This window comes from Enhydra lutris, unplaced genomic scaffold (genome assembly GCF_002288905.1).
Source record: "Enhydra lutris kenyoni isolate GAN:26980312 unplaced genomic scaffold, ASM228890v2 scaffoldscaffold56, whole genome shotgun sequence".
Taxonomy (NCBI): Eukaryota; Metazoa; Chordata; class Mammalia; order Carnivora; family Mustelidae; genus Enhydra; species Enhydra lutris.
In genome coordinates this window covers 8,305,191-8,328,476 of record NW_019154140.1, presented here as the reverse complement: position 1 = coordinate 8,328,476, position 23,286 = coordinate 8,305,191, and the positions used below count along the sequence as shown (strand labels likewise).

General features: G+C 43.8%; 1 protein-coding gene across 3 annotated transcripts; it reads right to left on the bottom strand.

Moving 5' to 3' along the window:
* Window positions 1–2,150: 2,150 nt before the first annotated feature.
* Window positions 2,151–23,272, bottom strand: LOC111157828 (transmembrane BAX inhibitor motif containing 6). 3 transcript variants are annotated; one of them, XM_022519497.1, is made up of 10 exons: window positions 23,176–23,272; window positions 12,472–12,559; window positions 11,982–12,090; window positions 8,673–8,793; window positions 7,408–7,456; window positions 7,203–7,300; window positions 6,915–6,994; window positions 6,481–6,581; window positions 5,784–5,859; window positions 2,151–4,164 (listed from the first exon to the last, which is right to left on the bottom strand). In XM_022519497.1, the coding sequence occupies exons 2-10, from the start codon at window positions 12,525–12,527 to the stop codon at window positions 4,141–4,143; spliced, it is 714 nt and encodes a 237-aa protein (XP_022375205.1). In that variant the 5' UTR covers window positions 12,528–12,559; window positions 23,176–23,272; the 3' UTR covers window positions 2,151–4,140. The 3 variants fall into 3 exon arrangements, with proteins under 3 accessions (XP_022375205.1, XP_022375206.1, XP_022375209.1); XM_022519498.1 differs by having other exon boundaries at window positions 3,969–4,164; window positions 23,168–23,223; XM_022519501.1 differs by having other exon boundaries at window positions 3,969–4,164; window positions 23,146–23,190.
* Between the last annotated feature and the right edge of the window lie 14 nt (window positions 23,273–23,286).

Here is a 23,286-nt window from a genome sequence, read left to right as displayed (position 1 = left end):
CATAACCTGAGTGGAAGACAGACGCTTCATCAACTCAGCCACCCAGGCGCCCTCTCCAAAATACTTTTTCCCCTGAACCGCCAGGCAGGGGTGTCTCCCATGTCTCATGGCCACTGTGCCTAGACCCGTATAAGCACCGAACATCTCCACACAGCTCTCCTGCGCTGCTCAGCTGTTAAAGACTAGAAAGCAGTCATGCCTTACCCATCTTTACCCCCAACGTGGAGTACATCGTCTGGTGCCTAGTGGATGCCCCCATCTGATCACCTGCTTAGGCAGCTGGATCCCCAGCCAGGATGATAGTCGGGATGGAAAGGATGACACCGGTGAAGAGGCACTAACACGATGTAGTATCACCTACACAGAGCAACAGTGAACAGGAGCTTTGGACAGTGTGCCAGGGATTTTTGGACACAGATTTGCCGCCACCTGCTGGCATGATTTGCTGGCATTTGCCGCCACCTGCTGGCATGGGAAGTTATTGATCATGTTTAGTAAATACCCCACCCTTTTTAAAAAAAAATTAACACATAATGTATTATTAGCCCCAGGGGTACAGGTCTGTGAATCACCAGGTTTACACACTTCACAGCACTCACCATAGCACATACCTTCCCCAACGTCCATAACCCCACCCCCTCTCCCTACCCACCCCCCGACCAGGCAACCCTGTTTGTGAGATTGAGTCTCTTATGGTTTCTCTCCTGATCCCATCTTATTTCATTTATTCCTTTCCTAACCTCCAAACCCCCCACGTTGCCTCTCAACTTCCTCATACCAGGGAGATCATATGATAATTGTCTTTCTCTGATTGACATTTCTCTAATCACAATACCCTCTAGTTCCATCCACGTCATTCCAAATGGCAATATTTCATCTTTTGATGGCTGCATAGTATTCCATTGTGTATATATACCATATCTTCTTTATCCAGTCATCTGTTGATGGACATCTAGGCTCTTTTCATAGTTTGGCTATTGTGGACATTGCTGCTATAAACATTCAGGTACACATGCCCCTTTGGATCACTACATTTGTATCTTTAATGTAAATACCCAGTAGTGCAATTGCTGGGTTGTAGGGTGGCTCTATTTTTCAATTTTTTTTTTTTAAAGATTTTATTTATTTGATAGACAGAGATTACCAATGGGTGGGGGGTAGTAGGCTCCCAGCCGAACAGAGAGCCCAATGCGGGGCTCGATCCCAGGACCCTGAGATCATGACCTGAGCCGAAGGCAGAGGCTTAACCCACTGAGCCACCCAGGCGCCCCTCTACTTTTCAACTTTTCGAGGAACCTCCATGCTGTTTTCCAGAGCAAAAAGCCCACTTTCTTAAGCTATCGGGAGTATTAAGCAACACAGAAAGCACCTTGCTGTGCCTGATTTATTGTAAGCACTACTTTGTGCCTGGTAGGTGAAGGCAACTTCCCCCAAACAAAAGGGCTTTAGAGTCTGAGAGACTGGACTTTTTCAGTCAGGAAGAGAAAAAAGGTTGAGAGGAGAGCGTAAGGTATGCTTTCTCAGCTGGGGAGAGTGGCTAACATTAGCTGGGATGGAGGTATGTGGAATCCAAGAGGTCAACTGGGAGCAACCTGAACCAGTCAGGGTAACAGTCAAACCCTAAGAGGAAGCTCTGCGTCTGCAAGGAACACAGCAACCAGAGGGCAAGCCAAAATGGAGTAACCTGATTGTAATAGTGGTTTATGATCTCATAAGCTGTGAAGACAAGGATTTCTGTATTTTTCACTGATGATTCCTATCACCTAGAATAGAGCCTGGCCACAGCAGGTAACCAAAAAGACGTGCAGAACCAGTAGATTACCATGCCTTTCCCATTATACACCCCAAATTCCAGAGCCTGGCTATCCACTGGAACAATGGCACACGCCACTACCACAAAGCGCCTGAAGACTGGGGACACAAAAAGGCCTGGGCTCTATAGTGACTGCACAGAGGAAGTTCTCAACATTTGTCACAAGCTGGAGTGGGAGGCCTTCTGTGGTCCCTGTTTCTTTCTAGTCACCAGTCTGCTAAGTCTACATTAGAAACTCAATCCTGTTCCACTCCCAGGCCCTACTTATAAGGCAAGTCAGAATGTCCCCAAGCCCTGTTCAGCTGTGGCCTTGAATTTAACACGCACACACACCAGGAAAGGTTAAGGAATTTTCTTTATTTTTTACAAATTAAGACTATGTAGATTTCATATATTTCTGAATCAAAAACACCTTTGTCTTCACAGTATGAGTTAGAGAATGCAGCCTGAGCTGAAAACCAAGGAACTAAAAAAGAAAGTGATAATTACAGTGATTACTGTATTAAAAACCTGTTAGGCATTTTCTTTAAAAGTCATTTTTTAGATCTTGTCATTCTTGGCACTGTTTCTAAAGAAAAACTCCTTTATCCCAAGCAAAAAAGCACAAGAGGTGGAGTCTGGCTTCAAGAGATGCAACTCAGATTCTCAGGCCTTGCAGAGAATCAACAAATGTATGGAGAGTGCTACTGGGCATTTAATGGGAAGTCCCTTTAGTAAAAGTTCTCAAGCCAGAGGCTGGAGGTGGCAGCTAGGTCCGAGGGCAGCATCCTCTGCAGATGCCAGCCATTCCTGGCGGCACGGCTCCCCAGAAATACACACGCCCTGAGGACAAACTGCTTCACGGGACAGCATGATGACATGGTGCACCGCGAACCAGCAGCCACTCAACCTGCGTGCTGCTTGTGAACAGGGAGAACCAAAAATGGTATCCTACTGGCAATGAGCTCTCGATGGCTCAGTCCCGTTCCACGGAAGCCCTGTGAACAGCCAGAAACATAACTGCTCTCCAGGCTGCCTAACCTTCTGTGCCAGCGGCCTGTGGCAGCTCCCTGGGAAAGCTCCAGGGATCTCCATTAGTACTGGCCTCCCACACAATGACCAAGCTGTAGGGAATCATTCATTTTGCAGATTTGGTCACCTGTCCCTGGATGGAAGGCTATGGATTCTAGGAACAGGTGCAGAGACCAAAAACTAAAGTGCATCTGTAAAATGAACTTTTATGTACTGCCCGGTATCTCTGGCCTGACACTACTGGCGTCCAGGCGGGAGAAGACAGAAATGCGCCAGACTGCTCTGAATGCGGCCTCCCAAGCCATCACAACCCAGTTCTGCAGCTCTCAACAAAGAACCATTCAGCTAGCAGCATCTCCTCCTACTTCCCCCACTGCCCCAAACAGGTCAACTAGGTTTGTCAGGCAGGATTAGTTTAAGATTACCCCTGGGCTCAACCATTCCCCTTCCCTATCCTTCCTGCCTGGGATCTTCAATCAAGGCCAGGTGGGAGAGGCCACTCAACAACTAAGGTGATAAAAAGTAAAGACAGGGGACGGTCAGGAATTTTATGCTCTGTCTTGCCATACACAACCTGCCTTTTCAGTAAATACCTGACAAGAATCAGTCTTTCCTTTGTGCTGAAATCCTCCAGCCCCAGGGATGGAAAAACCTGCAGATTCCCTGAGGGTCAGACCAGGGACAGGGAAAGGGAACACATCAGTCCACATTCCTTTTGGGACAGCAAGATAGAAAGGTGTGTTTGCCAGACCCTCCGCCGCTTGGGCAGCTCAGAGGAAGCAAAGCATCCGCCAGAAGCAGCTCTTCATTTTCTTCACAGGGGTCGACAGCAGCTCAAATGTAACGAGCCTGAGGAACAAGAGGACCACCAAGCTCCTCTCTGACGGAGAACACACCACCCAGTCCCACCAGGAACTGTGCACAAACCAAACGATGCTGAGGAAAGAGCTAAAGCGGCTCAACTGAAAGTTCAGGCGCACCTGGTGAGGCTTGAGTAGAAAGTGGACTCCTGGAGTTTACTCTGCTGTGGGTCCCACTCCTCATCACGGTGACCGGCTGCCCGAGCAGAGGGAGAAGCTAGGGCTGGGCTGGACAGACAAGGGAGTGGGGAAGAACCCCAGGAATATGAAGCCAAACTCCAAACTATATTTTGCTAATCAGTTTTTTGATCAAAAAATTCAAAATAGAGAAAACCACAAAGTACAAAAGCTTTTCTGATGCTTTTCATTATCACAGAACACACCACCTGCAATGTGTGCGAAGAGGAAATGAGGGGTGGAGGGAGAGGTCAAAATGGGAAAGGCTGTATGGTCATTTCACTTCTTCTCTTTCTTCTTGTCCTAGAAATGGAGAAAAATTACCCAATTAATTTTTGGCATCTGACATTCAACCTAAAACACTCGAGTGAGCCAACACCCGGCTGCCTTTGGTTAGGGAAAGGAAGGGAACAGGACAATAAAAAGGAAGGAGAAATACTCTCTCGGTGTGGTAGGAACTGAATTTAACCACCTTCCACTGATAGTCAAGCTGTTGACAGACCTGACGGGAATAAAAGTTAAGCAGGTGCTCCCACTTCCACCCCAAGAGCACTCCTGGTTTACTCATAACCACCACAGCTCCAATCCCAACCCATGAAGGCTCTAGACTGGCAGTCCACCCTAGAACAACTACACAAGAGGCCGAGACCAACTTTCCATTAACCCGAGAAGTGTAAATCCCGGGCACAAACCAAACCCAGCAATAATCCAGCCCAGTGAACTCTTCATCCCATCCTAGCGGACACCAAGTTGATTGCTTTGGCTTAAACCTGCCTGGAGCTCTGTCTAGTCGTGGCACAGGTGAGACCGAGAGCCACCAATCCCACCTCCTCGCCAGCTTCCACCGCCACCACACTGTCTCCTGTTCCCTAAGAAGGTCTGTGAAAAACCCTCATTGTTTCATTTGTTGACCTACTGCTGGAGTAGACTATATGTGACACTCACTAACCATACACAGAATATTCTCTGGAAACAAGACCAACAAATGGATAAAACCAATCTACTTCTGACACATATTTATAAAACCCAATATTGGGACACCTGGGTGGCTCAGTCGGTTAAGTGGCTGCCTTCAGCTCTGGTCATGATCCCAGCATCCTGGGATAGAGTCCCACATCAGGCTCCTGGCTCAGCAGGGAGCCTGCTTCTCCCTCTGCCTCTACCTGCTACTCTGTCTGCCTGTGCTCTCGCTCGCTCTCTCTCTCTCTCTGACAAATAAATAAATAAAATCTTAAAAAAAAAAAAACCAAAACCAGTATTAAACAAGTCCCCTAGAATATCTTTTCCTGAATCATAACTATCTTCAGAGCCTTTAAATTCTTCATATACTAGATTGTTCCTTGCTGCCACTTAAGCCCCTTTCCCTTTTGATACTAATCTTAGATTTGTTTTGGGTTTTTTTTTTTTTTCCTTCAAATACACTGACAGAGATCACAAGTAGGCAGAGAAGCAGGCGGGGTGGGGGCAGGGGGAAGCAGGCTCCCTGCTGAGCAGAACCCCCCCCCCCCCCCCGATGTGGGGCTTAATCCCTGAGACCATGACCTGAGCCAAAGGCACAGGCTTAACCCACTGAGCCACCCAGGCACCCATTTTTTTTTGTTTGTTTGTTTTTTGTTTTTTGGTTTTTTTTAAAGTAATCTCTACACCCAACGTGGGTTTGAATTTACAACCCTGAGATTAAAAGTCACATGGTCCACCAACTGACCCAGCCAGGCAGCCCCTGCTTTTTTTTTTAAGATTTTTTTTCTTTTACTCGTTCTTTTCTCATCATGGGCTAAAAGACTTCTGGTTCACCTCTTACTTGGTGGCCTGCCTTATGGTTAACGTAGACCTATACACTATGTCAGTTTTCAAACCTGAAGTCTACACAGATGCTAAGTTCAGGTGCCATTCTCTCATCCTCAGGGAGCAGGTGGACTAACCTTGTCATTCATAGCCAGGATCATCATGAGTTTTCTGAAGAGAGTAATGAAATCTAAGAAGAGGTCAACGCAGTGCCTGAAATAGAAGAACCAGATTACCAACCAGCTTGTCCCACCTTCCTTTTCCACAGCCCACGGAGCAGCAGAGCATAAAAACCCCTCTCCCACCCTATGAGAGAGCCTCGCCAATACTCCCAACACCCACTAAGTAAAACTCTGAGGACCGAGATCCTTTTGAAATCAACAAAGCCATCAGCCCAAGTAAAAGCAAAGCTGAGCTTTAGACTCTGCAGGGGCCCGGACTACCATTAACTAGTTAGAGGAGACTCAGAGAAGATTACATTTTTTTAAAAGTTACATATGAAAAAAAAATGTGTATCTTTCATTATTAAAAGTTTAAAGAATATAAAAATACAGAGTAAAAAGGGAAAGATCCTTTCCCTCTCTCATGCCTAGAGATAACCACTATTAAAAGTAAGGATAATTAAATGCGTCTTAGTTCAATTTTAAAAAGAGCTGATGTCTTTCAGGAATTGAGGGAGACTATGCTATTTGGTTCCCAATTCCAAAACCATAGGCATCCTACCATATATGCTCCCAAAGGCTGGCCATGAAGTTTAGCCAGCACCACCCAGTCCACTCTTATCCCTCCTGACAGCCACAGAAAGGGAGGCGATAAAGACCAGTTTTCACTCACCAGATATAATCCTTATCTCCATTTTCAGCCTTTTCAATAATGAGTTGAGTATCAAAAAGGACAAAGCCACACATGACCACCAGCCCCACATACAGGTTTGCCTAACAAGAGAAGAATGAGATGACGTTACCATGTGGAAGACACCACAGAGGGGAAAAACCCAGCTGTGCCGCTTTTTGGCTCTTGGTTGTTTGAAAGCATGACAAATGCTAACCCTAGTTGTTTGAAAGCATGACAAATGCTAACCCTACTGGCATTAACGTTCTTGGGAACAGAAGCCCATGGTAAAGACCACATTGCTTCCCTAGGCACAACTCTGCACTGCCAACAAAAGTGAGCATTCTGGAAGATTCTTAGCCACCTTGCTTTAGGGTGGAGCAAGTATAAGATGTGCCAGGCAAATGGCTGCTAGAAAGTTATACGCCAAGTCTTACCTGGAAAAGCCAAATGGATCCAAAGAAAAGGTTCCCCAGGGAAGACAAGAGCATCAGACTCATGGCTGACATCAAGACACCTGTAAGAGATGACAAAAAGCCATCCTGAGAAAAACAAAAGTGAAGGAAGACAATCCCATTAAAGTCTTTCCTTACTTACCAACCCTCCCCTGACAAATTCAGGCTTTCAATTTCAAACCAACAATCCCAAGAAAGTGGAAGGTAGGAAAAGAGTCTTAGCGCAAATTCTGGCTAAAGCAGAGACTCTAATTTCCAATCCACACTTACCTCCCAGAAAGAGGTAGCTCCGGCGCCTGGCATAGAGGGCACTCAGGGTGAAGCAGGTGAAGATCATTGCTGTGCCCATGAAGGCAGTGGGAAGAATGCTGTGAGAGGAAAACACCATTAGACTGAGGGCTATAGTCTGCAAACCTATATGGAGGAGGCATATTTGCAACGATAAAGAGACATAAGACGCTACTAGAACAGTTACCTGGGGTTGATGGCAATGCACAGCTCCAGAGCAGGGCCCAGGCCAACTCCTAGAAAACAAAAGCCCCAGAACACAGTATTACTGTCAACTCCTGAAAAGGACCCTCGTCCAAAAGCTGACCATCAAATGCACAGGCATGCCCATGCTCCTAAAAAACCAAAACATGTACACGGAAATAACTAAATCTCCACTCCTCTATCTTCCTTGTTTTCCAGAGAACATACACTTGACTGAGTTATTTGTTTACAGACAGCTACAAAGCTGTTCTCTGAGCTGAAAATCATGCATGGCCCAGGATGGATACACATTAGGAAAAAGAAAGCAGGCAAGTCAAACATTTTTGAGCAAAGCTGTAAGGCTCCATACTCCGAAGAGGAATGATGTGAGACCATAATGTGGGCCAGATCAGGAATTAGAACAGAAGGATCAAGAGCAAACCAGTGCCTTGTGGCCAGCAACCAAAAGTCATGCAGGACTGACTCCCTTTGTAGAAAAGGCCCGACTGGTTTTGCAGGTGGACGCTTGCCAGGAGGGTGCAGTGGCAAACCTGTTCCAGCCCTGGCATTTCCTCTACTCTTGCTACTCTCTCCTTCTGCTAATTCCACCCCTTAAAGCCTTCAAAAACTACCTTTCCATATTTAAAAAATCTTAATCTCCAAATCCCTTCCTTTCTATTTCAACACTACATAGATGAGACACACTCAAAACGAGCTGCACTAAGTCAAATGCTGCTCTGCAAGTATTTTCACTCTGTAGCTTGAGTCCTGTTTTCCTTAACGATAATTCAAGAAGGGCAGTGCTTTTAATTCTTTTCCTGAGAACCAGCAAAGTGCTCTGCTGGATGAATTTCAATGTATGGCTTTAATTAACTGCCCGCAAAGTTGAGAATAAATTGTCACAGGAGTGATAGTTGCAGTGTGAGTCCAACTAAGTTAAAGTTTCAGGTCTAGTCCCACGTCGACCATTAACAAGTTATGCTACCTAAGCTCTTGAACCTCATTCATTCAAGAACACAAATGCTTATTTTTGGATACAAAGGTAGAAGTCGTAGTCACTAGTCCTAAAGAGCAAATCCCCTGGGTGGGAAAGATGCACCTCTATGAAGTGAGAAAGCAATACCAGGCAAAATACACTCAAACCCAAGACTGATTAGCACAGTGTGCCAGCTGGGGTGAATCAGAATACACACAAATCTGGGACCCTAGTCTAAAGAGATGCCAGATACAGTACCCCCTCACCCCAAATTAGCCCAATTTCTAACATACCTGTAAGGAAGGCAAATCCAGCAAGAAGTCCCAGTCTTTTTTGCTCAGTTTCATGGCTATGAGGCGTTGTCATCAGCCAAATCATCAACCCCAGAGAGCCCAGGGCAGAGAGCAGGCCAGCCTGTCAAATCCAGAGTTAATAATGAAGTACTGGAAATACCAAATTTATTCTGCAGACCTTACTGGGATCAAATATTCATCTGAACTTCCTAATATTTCCTTTTAACCTGGAGGTAGTGAAAGGCAGAGGGGGATAAGGAGAAACTAGAAGCCCTGTAGGACAGGCTGGGACGACCATGGTGGATGCTAGAGGCTTTTTTTTTTTTTTTTAAGATTTTATTTATTTATTTATTTATCTGACAGAGATCACAAATAGGCAGAGAAGGAGGCAGAGAAAGAGAGGGGGAAGCAGGCTCCCTGCTGAACAGAGAGCCCAATGCAGGACTCGATCCTAGGACCCTGAAATCATGACCTAAGCCGAAGGCAGCGGCTTAACCCACTGAGCCAACCAGGCGCCCCTAGAGGCTCTTCTGACCCAGGTAGTCCATCAGCCACAACTTCCCAAGTCAAGCTACAAGTCTTGCCCAAGAAAAAGATGAATCAAAGTGACAAGTGTATGAAGCACTTTCTAATCTGCAGGACAAGTAGAAATGATCCCTTTTTGATCACTTTAAAACACACACACAAATATATATACCCATACAGAGAAAAATGACTGAGAGGTGCTAGAGACTGAATGCTTATGCTCCCCCCAAATTCATGGTTAAATTTTAACCCCCCATGTGCTGATATTTTGAGGTGTGTGGGGGGTGGAGAGGAGGGTCTTTGGAAGGTGATTAGGTCATGAGGGTGCAGCCTTTGTTAGTGTCCTTACAACAGAGATCCCAGAGCTCCCCTGCCCCTTCTGAGAAGACACAGGAAGCAGGACCGCCCCACACAACGTATCTGCTGGTGCCATGACCTTGGACATCCAGCCTCCCAAACGGTGATAAACATTTGCTGTTTAAGCTACTCAGCCTAGGTGTTCTGTTAAAGCAGCCTCAACGGACTGAGGCACAGTAAGAATCAAAATGTTAGGTTATGTCTGGGTGTTTTTATTTCCTTCTCATCACTAGTCTGTTTTCTAAATGCTCTACAATGAACGTGCATTAGTTTTCTAAGAGAAAAAAAAAATTTTTTTTTTTTAAAGATTTTGTTTACTTGACAGAAAGCAAGACAAGAAAGCACAAGCAGGGGGAATGGCAGAGGGAGAGGGAGAAGCAGGCTCCCTGCCAAGCAGGAAGCCCAATGTAGGGCCTGATCCCAGGACCCTGGGATCACGACCCAAGCCGGAGGCAAGACGCTTAATGACTGAGTCACCCAGGCGCCCCAGGAAAAATATTCTTAAAAAAAAAAAAAAAAAAAGGAGGAGGAGGAGGAGGAAGTGGGAAAAGCTATAGGCAATCAGAAAGAGAAGAAAATCATGAAGGAGGTTATGTACACACTAAAGTTCCTTCCTTCCTTTAAAAGCACAGCTGGTCTTCATTTCTCACAGTTATGATCTATAAAGTTACCGTGAATAATGAATTAATAATACTGAACAACTGCTCCCGAGAAAAATAAAGGTTTAGATTCTCACGTACCTCTGCTTACATTTTCTTCAACTGAAAAATACATGTTTTATGTGTGTTTATGTTTAAGGACACTTTATTTGATATATATTGTTGGTTCACCAACCTGTAACTCATGACCAACACACCATAAACTCAAGCCTGAACAAAGCTTACCTAATACACATATTTCTCCATAAAAAAAAAAAAAAAAGTACATTGAGACTATGATGTGTCATAATACACATCACAGTCTCAATGTATTTTTTTTTTTTTTTTAAAGATTTTATTTATTTATCTAACAGAGATCACAAGTAGGCAGAGAGGCAGGCAGAGAGAGGGGAAGGGAAGCAGGCTCCCCGCCGAGCAGAGAGCCCGATGCAGGGCTTGATCCCAGGACCCTGAGATCATGACCTGAGCCGAAGGCAGAGGCTTTAACCCACTGAGCCACCCAGGCGCCCCTCAATGTACATTTTTTTTTACACTCAGGAACACTAGACAGCACTCTAGCACTATGCCTGGGGTCCATTTTAAATAAAGACATCACCACCAAAATCACAAAAATGCAAAAAATGTAGCACTATATAGACCATGAAAAAGATCCTTGTTTATACTACAAGAGCTTGAAGCAGGGCAGTGTGGCGCCTTGTTCAACCTCAGCTGGAACACGGCTGTATACAACTCAAAGTTTTTGTCGTTCTGCTTAGGACTGCGAATGTCTGCAAAAGCACCGTGGGTACTGACTTCAGGGTTACAAATAGATTTTAGCAAGTAGGTAAATTCATAAACATAGAATCCATAAATAATGATGATAACTGCATTTTACATTGCTTAAAAACAAAACAAAATGAAACCAAAACACACACACAAAAAAACTCCCCCAAAACAAAGAATACCCACAACCAGAAACCAAGATGGCCACTCTTGCCTAGAAATTGGAGTATGTTTTAGTCTAAACTTCAGGGATCAAAGTCTTATTCTCTAAGTATCTAGAGTAATTTTTCACACAACCACTGCCAGGAGATGCCTGAGCATTCAGACAGTTCTCAGTAGTTGCAAATGCCAACACTGACACACTCTCTGTACTTACACTAAAAAGGACACTTGGAAAGGCCAAGTCGTGGTTAGTGGGAACTTAAAACTTTCTGATTATTCATCAACTGTCCTTTTTATTCCTACTGGCCAAACTGAAGGTCTCTTTCAACACAGGAAGGTGAGCTGTTGAAGGTTTTCATGCAACTAAGCAGATGTAAGTGCATCAGCAAATAAAATTAAGTCAAATCCTTGAAGGTCTCAACCCTGCCTCTCCTGATAATCGTACAATCAGTGGTCTGTATCTAAGAACCCCATAGTTAAAAAAAAAAAAAAAGAACCCCATAGTTACAAACAAATAGAGAAGGGAGGAAAAGATAAAAAGGCTACTGTGCAAACCCCAGCACACACACCATGCCACAACTTAGAGGGCTGGGGTCTTACGTATCGCCTGCACACCATTCAGTGTCCAGGTTAAGACATAGTTTTCAGCACCTAGAGAGGGCATATCTACCAGAAAATTTAAATGGCTCTGCATGTCCATAGTTACCAGCTGGCTCTGGCTGAGTTCAGATCACAAACTATAGAAAAGGATTACGGAGAGGTACATGCTTGCACCACCCTGCTGCGCTAGTTTCTACATACTAAATTTATGCCACAGCAACACTGTGAGAGAAAGTGCTCTTACCTGAAGGAAGTGAGTGACCACGTGGACATAGGCCCCCGTGGCCGCCACAAACATACAGAGGGCAAAACTGGCATAGACCTTCTTCAGGTGCTGCTGTGTCGATGGGGTTCTGGGAAAGAATGTTAGTAACAGCCATTATTTTAGGACCAATTTCATTTCTAAGCTAATAATCATTTCCCTCTCTTCTTCCCAGGGAGTATGTATAAGTTATAATTTAAAAAAAAGAATGCCTTGAAAATAGATGAATTGAGAATCTTAAATGCTGGGTAGTAGCCAAAGGTCCCAAATTATGAATAATCAGTACCCAAACTAGAATATCTAAATGGTTTCTCAGTGACTACAGGCAGCCTTTAGAATCTAGGTGCTTTTATTAGATCCTCTGGATTCTAACAAAGTTAATATGATAGTTAATACATATAAAAGTTAATAAACTAGGAAAAGGAACAAGATATGAAAGGAAATATAATAAAGTCAAGATCATAACACTTACATGTGGGAAAATTTTAAGAGTGCATCAAAGTTGATCTTCCGATCAAATATGTTCATGATGCCAGAGTCTGTGGGACACAGCCTCCGCTCTGTAGAATTAAGGATAAAAAGAAGGTTATTTTACAGTTACAAGGACATACAAAATAACATAAACAATTTTCTCATGAAACATCCAAGTTTGGAAAATTAAAGTTACCCAAAATCCCACTGTCCTGGCACAGCCATTTTCATTTTTATGCATTTCCTTCTAGGATACATTTGCAATTATACTCCACCATTTTAAAGGACACAGAAGAAATGAAGCCATCTTCTCGCAAACTATTTTCTTACTACCGTTTGATTTCTATTCTTTTTGATTTCTATTCTTTCAGAAAGTAACTGTCCCTTTAATAGATAGTTTCTTTCCTTGAGAAATTACCAGTTAGGAGTTAGTTAAAGGAACCCAGTGACTGGAACGTAAGGTGATATTTATTTTTATTCTATTTTTTGATGGGAGGGAGAGGCTGAGGAAAAGGGAGAAAGAGAATCTGCAGCCTCCACCCGGAGATCATGACCTGAACCAAAATTAAGACTGGAACTTAATTAAGCACCCCTACAACATAAAGCAATTTCATGTCACTGTTATCGAGATGCTACCGAATTCTCTCAGCAAAGACAAAGAACCTTAAAAGGGGATGGAGGGGGGAGGGAGGAAAGAAGGAGCTGGGCCTGGTACTAGGTCCTGAATTTAATTAAAAAAAATTTTTTTAATAGATTTTATTTATTTGATAGAGAGAATGAGCGGGGGGGGGGAGCAGCAGAGAGAGAGGGAGAAATATGCCCCCTGCCGAGCAAGGACCGCCCCCCCCTACCCCGCCTGCCTCCACCAACGTGGGGATCACAGAACCCTGGGGTCATGACGAAGGCAGGCACTTAACCGCTTAACTGACTGAACCACCCAAGCGCGCCAGGTCTTGAATTTTAAATATATGCATGTAGAAACTTTACATCCAATGCATGTTAAAACTGAACTGAAAGGGATTTACAATTTTAAAAAAAAGTTCCTGTGAAAAAGTAATTTGTGCAGAAACGGATTTTTTTAGATAATTTCATAAACTCTACTACAGAAGAGTTGGAATAGTACAAAGAATTCCTAGAAACTCTTTACCCAAATTTTCTGTTAATATTTCACTATAGCTGCTTTATCCCCTCTCTATGTAGCAGTATATAGAGACTAAAATATTTTTCTCCCAACCATGCAGGCACCCCTAAATACTTGTGTGTACACCTGAAAACCATAATCAAAACCAGGCAAGTAACACTGACACAATACTATTATCTGATATACACACCCTATTCAGATCTTGCCAACTGTCCCAATACGTCTATGTCACAGAAAGGACGTTTTTAACTGAACTATACCCAGGTTACATGCCATCAATACCATCAAGTTGAGCTCTTAAATTTTGTTCCCTCCTCTACTGCACATGCAATCCTAAAACAAACAAACAAAAAAACCAAAAAAACAAAAAAAACACACTCAATCTATGGATTAAAAAAAAACGAAAAACCTAATCAAGAATTTTCATCTTTCCTAAATATCAATCTTCCGCAATCACCCAGATTCTTATTAGACCCATAATTCCTATTCATTTCAAATTGACCAAAAACGGGAACAGGGTGGTATCAAAACACAAAGCTAAGTAGTTTGAAAGACCAGCCAACTAGTTGCGCCTATCCTAATGAGCACCTAGCCCATACTCAGCAAAACTAATCTGGGCAATAAAAGTTACAATCCCAAACTGACTCCTGAGAAATCCTGCGCCAGTGGAAAGATGCCATTCTTTTGGTTCACACACATCATTACCATTTGTTTCCTGAGGCTCGTTCTTCTCACAAATGCAACAATTACAATGGCTAGCTTGCCCTCTCTTGATTTCCTTTTTCCTTTCCCGCTAATATCCTACTCACCTCAATTTTTTTTGTTAGTTCTGTTCTTAAGGATGGATACAGTGAGAAGGTGCAGAATGTAAGCTGCTCACCCCTCTAAGTCACGGGGCTCCGGGCCCTCCTGATCTAGATGGTGCAATTATTGCAGTCTGTTGCAGGACCAACCACAGTCTTTCATAACCATGATGAACTCACATCCTCTGGGGAGCACACTTACAGGATGGCAGAATCCAGCACCTGGAAAGTGTCTTTGTTCAAGGCTTCCATTAACACCCTTAATGACATCCCTAGACAGAACTTGCAACAGTTCTGAAGCAACCTTCAGAGCCAAGTTTCTCAGTATTCGCAACAACAACACTGAAGCACCTCTTGCTTCCAATTTCAAGAGTTAAAAAAAAAAAAAAAGAAAAAGGATTGGGGAGGGGGATGATGAATGGGCTTAGCAGTGTAAATCCTCAAATACCCAGGGGATTGTTAGTCAGAAAGGGGCAACACCCTGTAACCAGACCCCACTGTGTGGAAACAGTGGGAGGGGATAATGGCAGAAAGTCCTCCTCCCCAGTTTGCTCTCCGGCTTTTCCCAGGGGGTACTGACTGCCTCTTAAAACTGCTGATGGAGGGGCGCCTGGGTGGCTCAGTGGGTTAAAGCCTCTGCCTTCTGCTCGGGTCGTGATCTCAGGGTCCTGGGATCAAGCCCCACGTAGGGCTCCTGCTCAGCAAGGAGCCTGCTTCCTCCTCTCTCTCTGCCTGCCTCTCTGCCTACTTGTGATCTCTGTCAAATAAATAAATAGAATCTTGGGGCGCCTGGGTGGCTCAGTGGGTTAAGGCCTCTGCCTTTGGCTCCGGTCATGATCCCAGGGTCCAGGGGTCTAGCCCCGCATCCGCATCAGGCTCTCTGCTCGGCAGGGAGCCTGCTTCCTCCTCTCTCTCTGCCTACTTGTGATCTCTCTGTCAAATAAATAGATAAACATTTAAAAAAAAAAAAAAGAATTTAAAATAAAATCTTAAAAAAAAAAAACAACTGCTGATGGAAAAACCACAACTATCAAAAGGTTGTGAGGACAGGAGGGAGTAACAAATAGCAATTTCTCCATGATTTAATATTGCCTTGTGGTGTAAAATAAGTAAAAAATAAACCAAATAAAACCAGTTTTCTAACACCAGTACTTATTCTAAAATTTAAGCACAATATGTAAGAATCAAATTTTCTAGATACAAAGGCACACAGCAGTTTTTTTTGAGAGAGTGTGCGTGTAAATACACAAGTGTTGGGGTGGGGGGGGCACAGAGGGAGAGAAGATTCTAAGCAGGCTCCAAGCTCAGTGTGGAGCCTGATGCAGGGATCAATCCCATGACACTGAACATTATGACCTGAGCCAAAATCAAGAGTCGGATGCTTAACCGAATGAGCCCCACAGAAGCCCCAAGGCATATAACAATTTTAATGATAGCTTTGTAGGGGAAAAACACAATAAAGTATACATTTATTAAATGACATGATATGTACAGGACACAAGTTATTTCAGATCTGTTAAAACATGAGAAGGTGGGCGCCTGGGTGGCTCAGTGGGTTGGGCCTCTGCCTTCAGCTCAGGTCATGATCTCAGGGTCCTGGGATGGAGCCCAGCATCGGGCTCTCTGCTCGGCAGGGAGCCTGCTTCCTCCTCTCTGCCTGCCTCTCTGCCTACTTGTGATCTCTGTCTGTCAAATAAATAAATAAAATCATAAAAAAAAAAAAAACCCATGAGAAGGAAAAAGTTAGGTCTTAGAATCAAGGAAATGGGATAGTATCACTCTATGTTCCAAACAGACAGGAACTACTGTACAGATAAGTAAAGAGTCAAAAGGGTTCTTAAAGTTTTGCCAGAGGGATTAAGCTAACCAAGTTTCTATCTTAGCCTCAACTGTTCGTACTGGGAAGCTGCAGAGAAAAGATATCTACATTTCAATGGTCAACAGGCAAACTCAGCTCAACAAGATAACCGCACTCCCCAAAACAGCAGCTCCCAGTTCCAGTCAGGTCTTGATCCCAGGGTGGGGTCCGGGACCGAACCCCGCTTTGCAGGCTTGCTAAGCCTCTTAGAAGCAGGCTTGCTTCTCCCTTTGCCTGCTGCTCCTCCTGCTATGTGCACATGCGCTCTCTCTCTCTCTCTATCCCCCTGCCACTCCCCCTGCTTGTGCTCTCTCCTGCTCTCTGGCAAATAAAATCTTTAAAAAAAAAAAAAAAAAAAAAAAAAAAAGGACATTAAAATGACAAGTTTTATGCTATGTATATTTTACCACAATAAAGGAAAAAAGTGTATTACAAGTTGCTCAGAAGTTATTCAATACAGTAGTTCCCCTAACACACACCAGTACCAGCCTGTCTCACCCTAGACACCAACTAATACAAAACTCTAGAAATTGCATCCTCCCTCCCACCCCACCCCCAGTTCCACTCAAATGTAAAAACAGGGGGGTGGGATTATTTAGAATACAATGCAGACAGTGCCCCCTAGACTCATGAGAAATTTGCATGCATCTGAGAAGTAAATGTTAAGATGTTAATCATAATCAAATTCCTTTAATCTGGTTCAGAACTTCATTTAATGCCTTCCTTAGGAGAGCAGGAATACCAAACTTGACAGTTAATCTCATCAACTAACATCTACATCTTAGCTCTTGTTAAATCTGTTTTGTTCTAGGTTATCTTCCTTACCCTTGTCCTAAAATCAGTTAATTATCATCAAGGGCCAAGCCTTGAAAACAACAACAAAAATTCTCTATAATCTTATTTCAGTATCTATTAAGTACAGTCCATATGAAACATGGCCAAGTGGCCAAAAACTATGCAAGACAGAAACAATCACAATTTTTTTAAAAAGATTTTATTTATTTGAGATGAGAGACAGCATGAGAGGGGAGACGGTCAGAGGGAGAAGCAGACTCCCCATGGAGCTGGGAGCCTGAAGTGGAACTCGATCCCGGGATTGCGGGATCATGACCTGAGCCGAAGGCAGTGGCCTAACCAACTGAGCCACCCAGGCACCCATAATTTTTTTTTAAAAACTTGATTTATATTTGACAGAGAGAGAGCATAAGAAGGCAGAGCAGCAAGCAGAGAGAAAGGGAGAAGCAGGCTCTCGGTGAGCAAGGAGCCTGATGTAGGGCTGGACCCCAGGACCCTGGGATCATAACTTAAGCTGGAGGCAGCCGCTTAATCAACTGAGGCACCCAGGTGCCCCAAAACAATCACAATTTTTTAAAAAAACCCTTACCTTTGAAAGATAAAAGCCTGCTAATTATTGGGCAGCAGGCTGCCTTAATGTATACAATTTAAAAACAAAAGCAGAAAGTCAGGGGCACCTGGGTAGTTCAATTCCTACAGCCTCCAACTCTTGATCTCAGGGTCATGAGTTCAAGCCCCATATTAGGTGTGGAGCCTACGTTTAAAAAAAGTATTTTTTTTTTTTAGAAATACAACAAGTCAGGGGTACCTGGGTGGCTCAGTGGGTTAAAGCCTCTGCCTTCGGCTCAGGTCACGATCCCAGGACCCTGGGATCGAGCCCTGTATCAGGCTCTCTGCTCAGCGGGGAGCCGGCTTCCCTTCCTCTCTCTCTGCCTGCCTCTCTGCCAAATAAATAAATAAAATCTTAAAAAAAAAAAAAAGAAAGAAATACAGCAAGTCAAAGAAACATTATTCATACATTTAATTAAACATTTAGTTTGTGAATTATATGGTTCTTCATTCCTGTCATAATTCAACCATTTGGAGTCCTCTTCCCATATATCCAGAAGGAACCAACTGATACTTGAGAGAAGAAAAACCCTATATGGTTATTAAAAAGCTGGGGGGGGGGGGGCAGCAGGAGAGGCAGCAGAACTTTATTTTTTTGGAAGTTCTTCCTACTGAAAAGCTTTCAGACTCTGTATAACCAAGTATCTAGAATAGTAGGTAAGAGCTTGGCTTGCTGCCCTTGAATCCTAACTGGTATTTTCCTTAGCTGTGTGACCCACACCAAGTTTCTGGCACTTGAACCTCACTGTGCTTTAGTTTCCTCATTTGCATAGAGTAATATATAATAATCTCTACTTCATAGAGTTGAGACTGATAATACAAATAAAGTGCTTAGAACAGTGCTTCATACAGGAGTGCCTGGGTGACTCAGCTAATTAAGCATCTGACTTTTGACTTAGGATCAGGTCATGATCTCAGGGTCGTGGGATCAAGCCCTCTGTCAGGCTCTGTGCCAGGCATGGAATCTGCTAAGATTCTCTCTGCCCCTACCTCTCCCTCTGCCTATGTCCTTCTTCCCCCACCACCTACTATCTCATGCATACATGCCCCCTCTCTTAAAAAAAAAAAAAAAAAAAAAAAAAAAAAATAGTGCTTCATACATAAGACCGGCTCCATATGTTAACTATTGTTGTTACCAGTGTAAATACTCATTACTCTTGTATCTTCAGTGCATTATTTTCCCCTAGTTTTATAAAACACTTATTGTAGGTCTAATTTTCATATACCCTATAAATTAATTTTTTAAAATATATTCGACCACTAACTCACAGCTAACTATATCCTGAAGACTTAATATTTACCCAAATAAATAAAATTAAATTGGGGGAGAGGAAAGAGTCTAAGAAACTTATGAACTAGAATTTAAAGGAATTTGATAAATCTTTTTACTGGCTAAAGTTACTTTTGTTTAAATGCCATGTCTCTCCTTGGGCACATTTATACTGCACCTCCTGTCCCACAGGGCCACAATGTGTTTTGAGACACCCTAATAACCTCTAAGTGAGAATCCGTTGTGAAAGAGAATTTGATGAAGTAAATGGTCATTAGCTTGATGCTTTCCTTGTCATCCCTAAAGGTAGGTCAGTTTGGTTTCAGGAAGTCCAAAGAACTGTTTTGACAGGCCTGGGCTCTGGTGGTCCTAGATTTGAACCCTAGATGTCCCAGTCCCTCCCTTAACTTGGGCCCAAACTCCTGGGCTAGCTAGGTTAGCTAGCTAACACTGGATCCTGTCTCTCCAGGGTGCTGCCTCAGAACCAAGCCAGTAACTCGAGATGGAATGCCTACAGCCTTCAATAAATTATTGGTTTTTTAAAGATTTTATTTATTTATTTCAGAGAGAGAGACACAGCAAGAGAGGGAATACAAGCAGGGTGAGTGGAAGTGGGAGAGAAGCAAGCTTCCCACTGAGCAGGAGCCCCAATGTGGCACTCGATCCCAAGGACCCTGGGATCATGACCTGAGCTGAAGGCCGATGCTTAACAACTGAGCCACCCAGGGGCCCCAATAAATTATTTTTTTATATTGAGCTTTGACACTACTGAATCTCTCTATAACAAGTGTTTGACAGATTGAATCATAAAGAGGCCCCAGTGTCCTAAATATACTCATTTTCCAGTGTAAACCAGTAATCCCTCCCCAATAACAACATATTTAGCCCAAATGAGAGCAAGCATAGATGAGGATAAAGAGCACACCCATTCAATTCTCATCCCTGAAGATCTTTTTAAGTGTTCTGGAATCCAGTTAATTGTGCCAGAACCTTGAGAGCAGAGCTTGCATCTGATTCAGCTTCTATCCCCCCATATTTAAGCACAACCAGAAGTCACCAAAGCAAATGCAGACCCCATTACCTAATCAGAAGTGTTGCAACCTCAAATCAACACTTCCCAGCTGGCTCAAAGGGGAACCTATCTTGAGGAGTAACTTGAGTGGCCCTAAAAGCCAATCTCTAGTCTTTCTCTCCGTGGTTTGAACACTGTCTTTGGAAATAAAAAATGTGTTTAATACCAAAGCTACTTCATGAAACTTGGTTAGAAACTCTGGGATGGGGGTGGGGGGGGGAGGACCTGGGTGGCCGAGTTAGTTAAGTGTCTGCCTTCGGCTCAGGTCATGAACTCAGGGTAGTGGGACTGAGTCCCACATCTGGCTCCCTGCTCTGCAGGGCGTCTGCTTCTCCCTCTCCCTCTGGCCGTGCTCACTCTCTCAAATAATAAATACATCTTAAAAAAAGAACTCTGGGGGAACAAAACAGGGTGAAGTGGAAGACACTACTAACATCTTCTACAGTCAAGTCAAAGGGGCAAAGGAAAATTTAGCAGACAGATCAAGAGAATATCCAGTATTTTCCCAAAGGAGACTAATACCCTTGGGTAGTTTATGAAATAAAGTGAAACTTCAGGTCAGCAGCAATACCTTCTATAATACGACATTTCTATAAATCTTTACAACTTTTAAAGTGCTTTTATATACACTATCTCCTTTGATCATCACACCAATCCATAAAGAAAGGGCAAAAATGACTAGTCTCACTTTAAAAAGAAAGTTCCAAAAGGCAGTGTTAATAGTGGCAGAAGCACTGGCTTTGGAGTCACAAATCCTACCATTTTCTTCCACGTAACTTTGAGAAAATCATTTCACCTAAGGTCATCTGGGCTTTCTTATCTGTATGATAAGGATGATTAAATAACACCAGCTCTAACAAACTTACTGAATGCCAGTAAAAAAAAAAAAAAAAAAAAAAAAACTGTGGGACACAGATAAAAAGTACAGCACAGGGAAAGCAGTCAACAATATTTTAACAGCCCCATATGGTGGGACCGTAGCTACCCCTGCGGTGAGCACAACATAATGTACAGACTTGTTGAATCACGATGTCCTTCACCTGAAGTAATGGAACACTGTGTCAACTATACCTCAGTTAAAAAAAAAAAAAAAAGAAGAAGAAGAAGAAAAGCTGTGTGAAATCACTGTAAAGTGCTAAAAAGACATTAGTATCGACTTACCAACACCACAAAGTTAAACAGTAGAGCCAGAACCACATTAGGGGCCTTATGATCTCTAACGCCTGGTGCTCTCCCTACTATTATATCCTATAGTAGAAAAGCAAGTTTTCATGAAGTCAGTTCCAGCCACAGGCCAAGAGAAATTTTAAAAATATTAACACTGCTGATTCCTATCACACTTCTCTATTTTTTTCAGCACTTCTATGATAAGCATGAACTATATGCATAACCAAGAAAAAACAGAAATGCTGACTAATATCTAGACTAATTTCACCTTTCTTATTCTTAGAAGAGTAAGACTTCAGTCACATCAATAGCAGGGAAGGGAGAGGGGTTCCTGGGTGGCTCAGTCATTAAGCGTCTGCCTTCAGCTCAGGTCATGATCACAGTGTCCTGGGATCAAGCCCCACACTGGGCTCCCTGCTCAGGAAGAAGCCTGCTTCTTCCTCTGCCACCCCCCTCCCAGCTTGTGTTCCCTCCCTCACTGTCTCTCTCTCTCTCTCTGGCAAATAAATAAATAAAATCTAAAAAAAAAAAAAAAAAAAAAATAGTAGGAAAGGGAGAGAGGAAGAAAAGAGGGTTCACTAAGCCATGTTTCCACAACAAGATGAATAATGGAAGAAGGAAACTCTGAATACAAATTACAGAGAGTGTTTCTCAAGGATTTCACCACTGTGTCCCCACTGGAAGAAAATGGTAGAAAATCTAAGTTATCAACATATTCTTGAAGACAAAACAAGAAATACTGGACAAGAGAAATAAACCACCAAAGAGAGTAAACCTAGTAATAATTACAGAAGTAAGTGTTATCTGCAGAAGCCACAAGAACTCGGTTATGCAACGGGAATAATCTTGCTTGAACTGAATTCTTAAACTACACATTCAACCAAAAGATAAACTAAACCTACATATCAATAAATAACTAGAAAAGTCTATTCACCATTAACTTTCAGCCTCAAAATCTTTGTATTTCAGGCACAGTCAGCTCTTCTACTGAGTTATCCATTCACAAGTTAACTATTGCTAGAAAAGTCTCAAGTTCAAAGAGGTTTTTGTTACTGTTGTTCAGTCAATGAAAGGCTGAGGGGGTAGGCAATGGGCTGGCACTGAGTAACAATTCCACACTTGATAAATACACAAAAATACCAAAGCCTACTTACTACCATAACTCCAACAAGTAGGTCCAAGAAAAAACCGCCCAACGACGCCCTGCCTGCGCTCACTCTGAGAAAGACGCCCACAAGGCTCGGGACCAAGCAAAGCCAAGGCCACCTCACCTGTCCAAAGGTAATCAATCAGACCGGAACGGGGCTGGAAAGCCAGGAAGGATCTTCTCACCTCCCGCCTCCGCTTTCGGCTTCCAAGTAACTAAGGAGCTTCGCGTGTCACAGAGAAGTGTGACATCACCCGCCTGGCCGTGACAGGGCAGCCTGCCTGACCAGGCCCTTTGTCCCGGCCCTCGCGGCTCACCCACAAGGGGCCCAGCCAGAGGGCCCACAACAGAGAAACAACCAGACGGCTGAAGCAGGAGTGACCACAAACGCCTGAAGTTTCGCTTTCATTAGCCTCGGAAGGAAGGGGTGGGGGATGTGGCCTGAATTGAAGTAGTCGAGGCTGGGCCAAAGGGCCTCTGCGTCTACTCCTGGCGGGGGCGAGGGGGGGGGAAGAAAAGGAACGCAGAGTGGGAGGAAGGAAAAGGACTAACACGGACCCTTGGCTAGCACTCGCGCTCACAACGGGAGCCTCGACGTCCCCCAAAACCCAGCCGACGCGCCCCAACCCCTCCCCCGCTCCGGTACGGTTGCGCGTGCGCGGTAGTAGTTCCCGAGCTTCTCCCCTCCCCGCGCAGTCCAGTCGCGGAGCAAGGCCCCATTCCCCGAAGGAGCAGTCTGTCCGAAAACCGACACTATTCCCACTCTTGCTCAGACAATAATCACCAACCCCCTGTCCATTTCTCCCGGCTTACGCAGTCCCAGCTTCAGACGTACGTTCTTACCGGCCTCCTAAGAGCCTACACAGCTCTTCTCACACCGGATGTGCTTCTGACTCTCCAAGGGTCCGCTCTAGACTCTTTACCCAAGTGTCTGCCCCTCGAGGGAAGCTCCGC

Coding starts and splice junctions, on each gene's coding strand:
- LOC111157828 (XM_022519497.1), bottom strand. CDS start 12,527: ATGAACATATTTGATCGGAAGATCAACTTTGATGCACTCTTAAAATTT. Junction 6,995..7,202: donor GAGCTACCTCTTTCTGGGAG/GTAAGTGTGGAT, acceptor CATCTCTTACAG/GTGTCTTGATGTCAGCCATG. Junction 6,582..6,914: donor GATCCATTTGGCTTTTCCAG/GTAAGACTTGGC, acceptor TTCTCTTGTTAG/GCAAACCTGTATGTGGGGCT.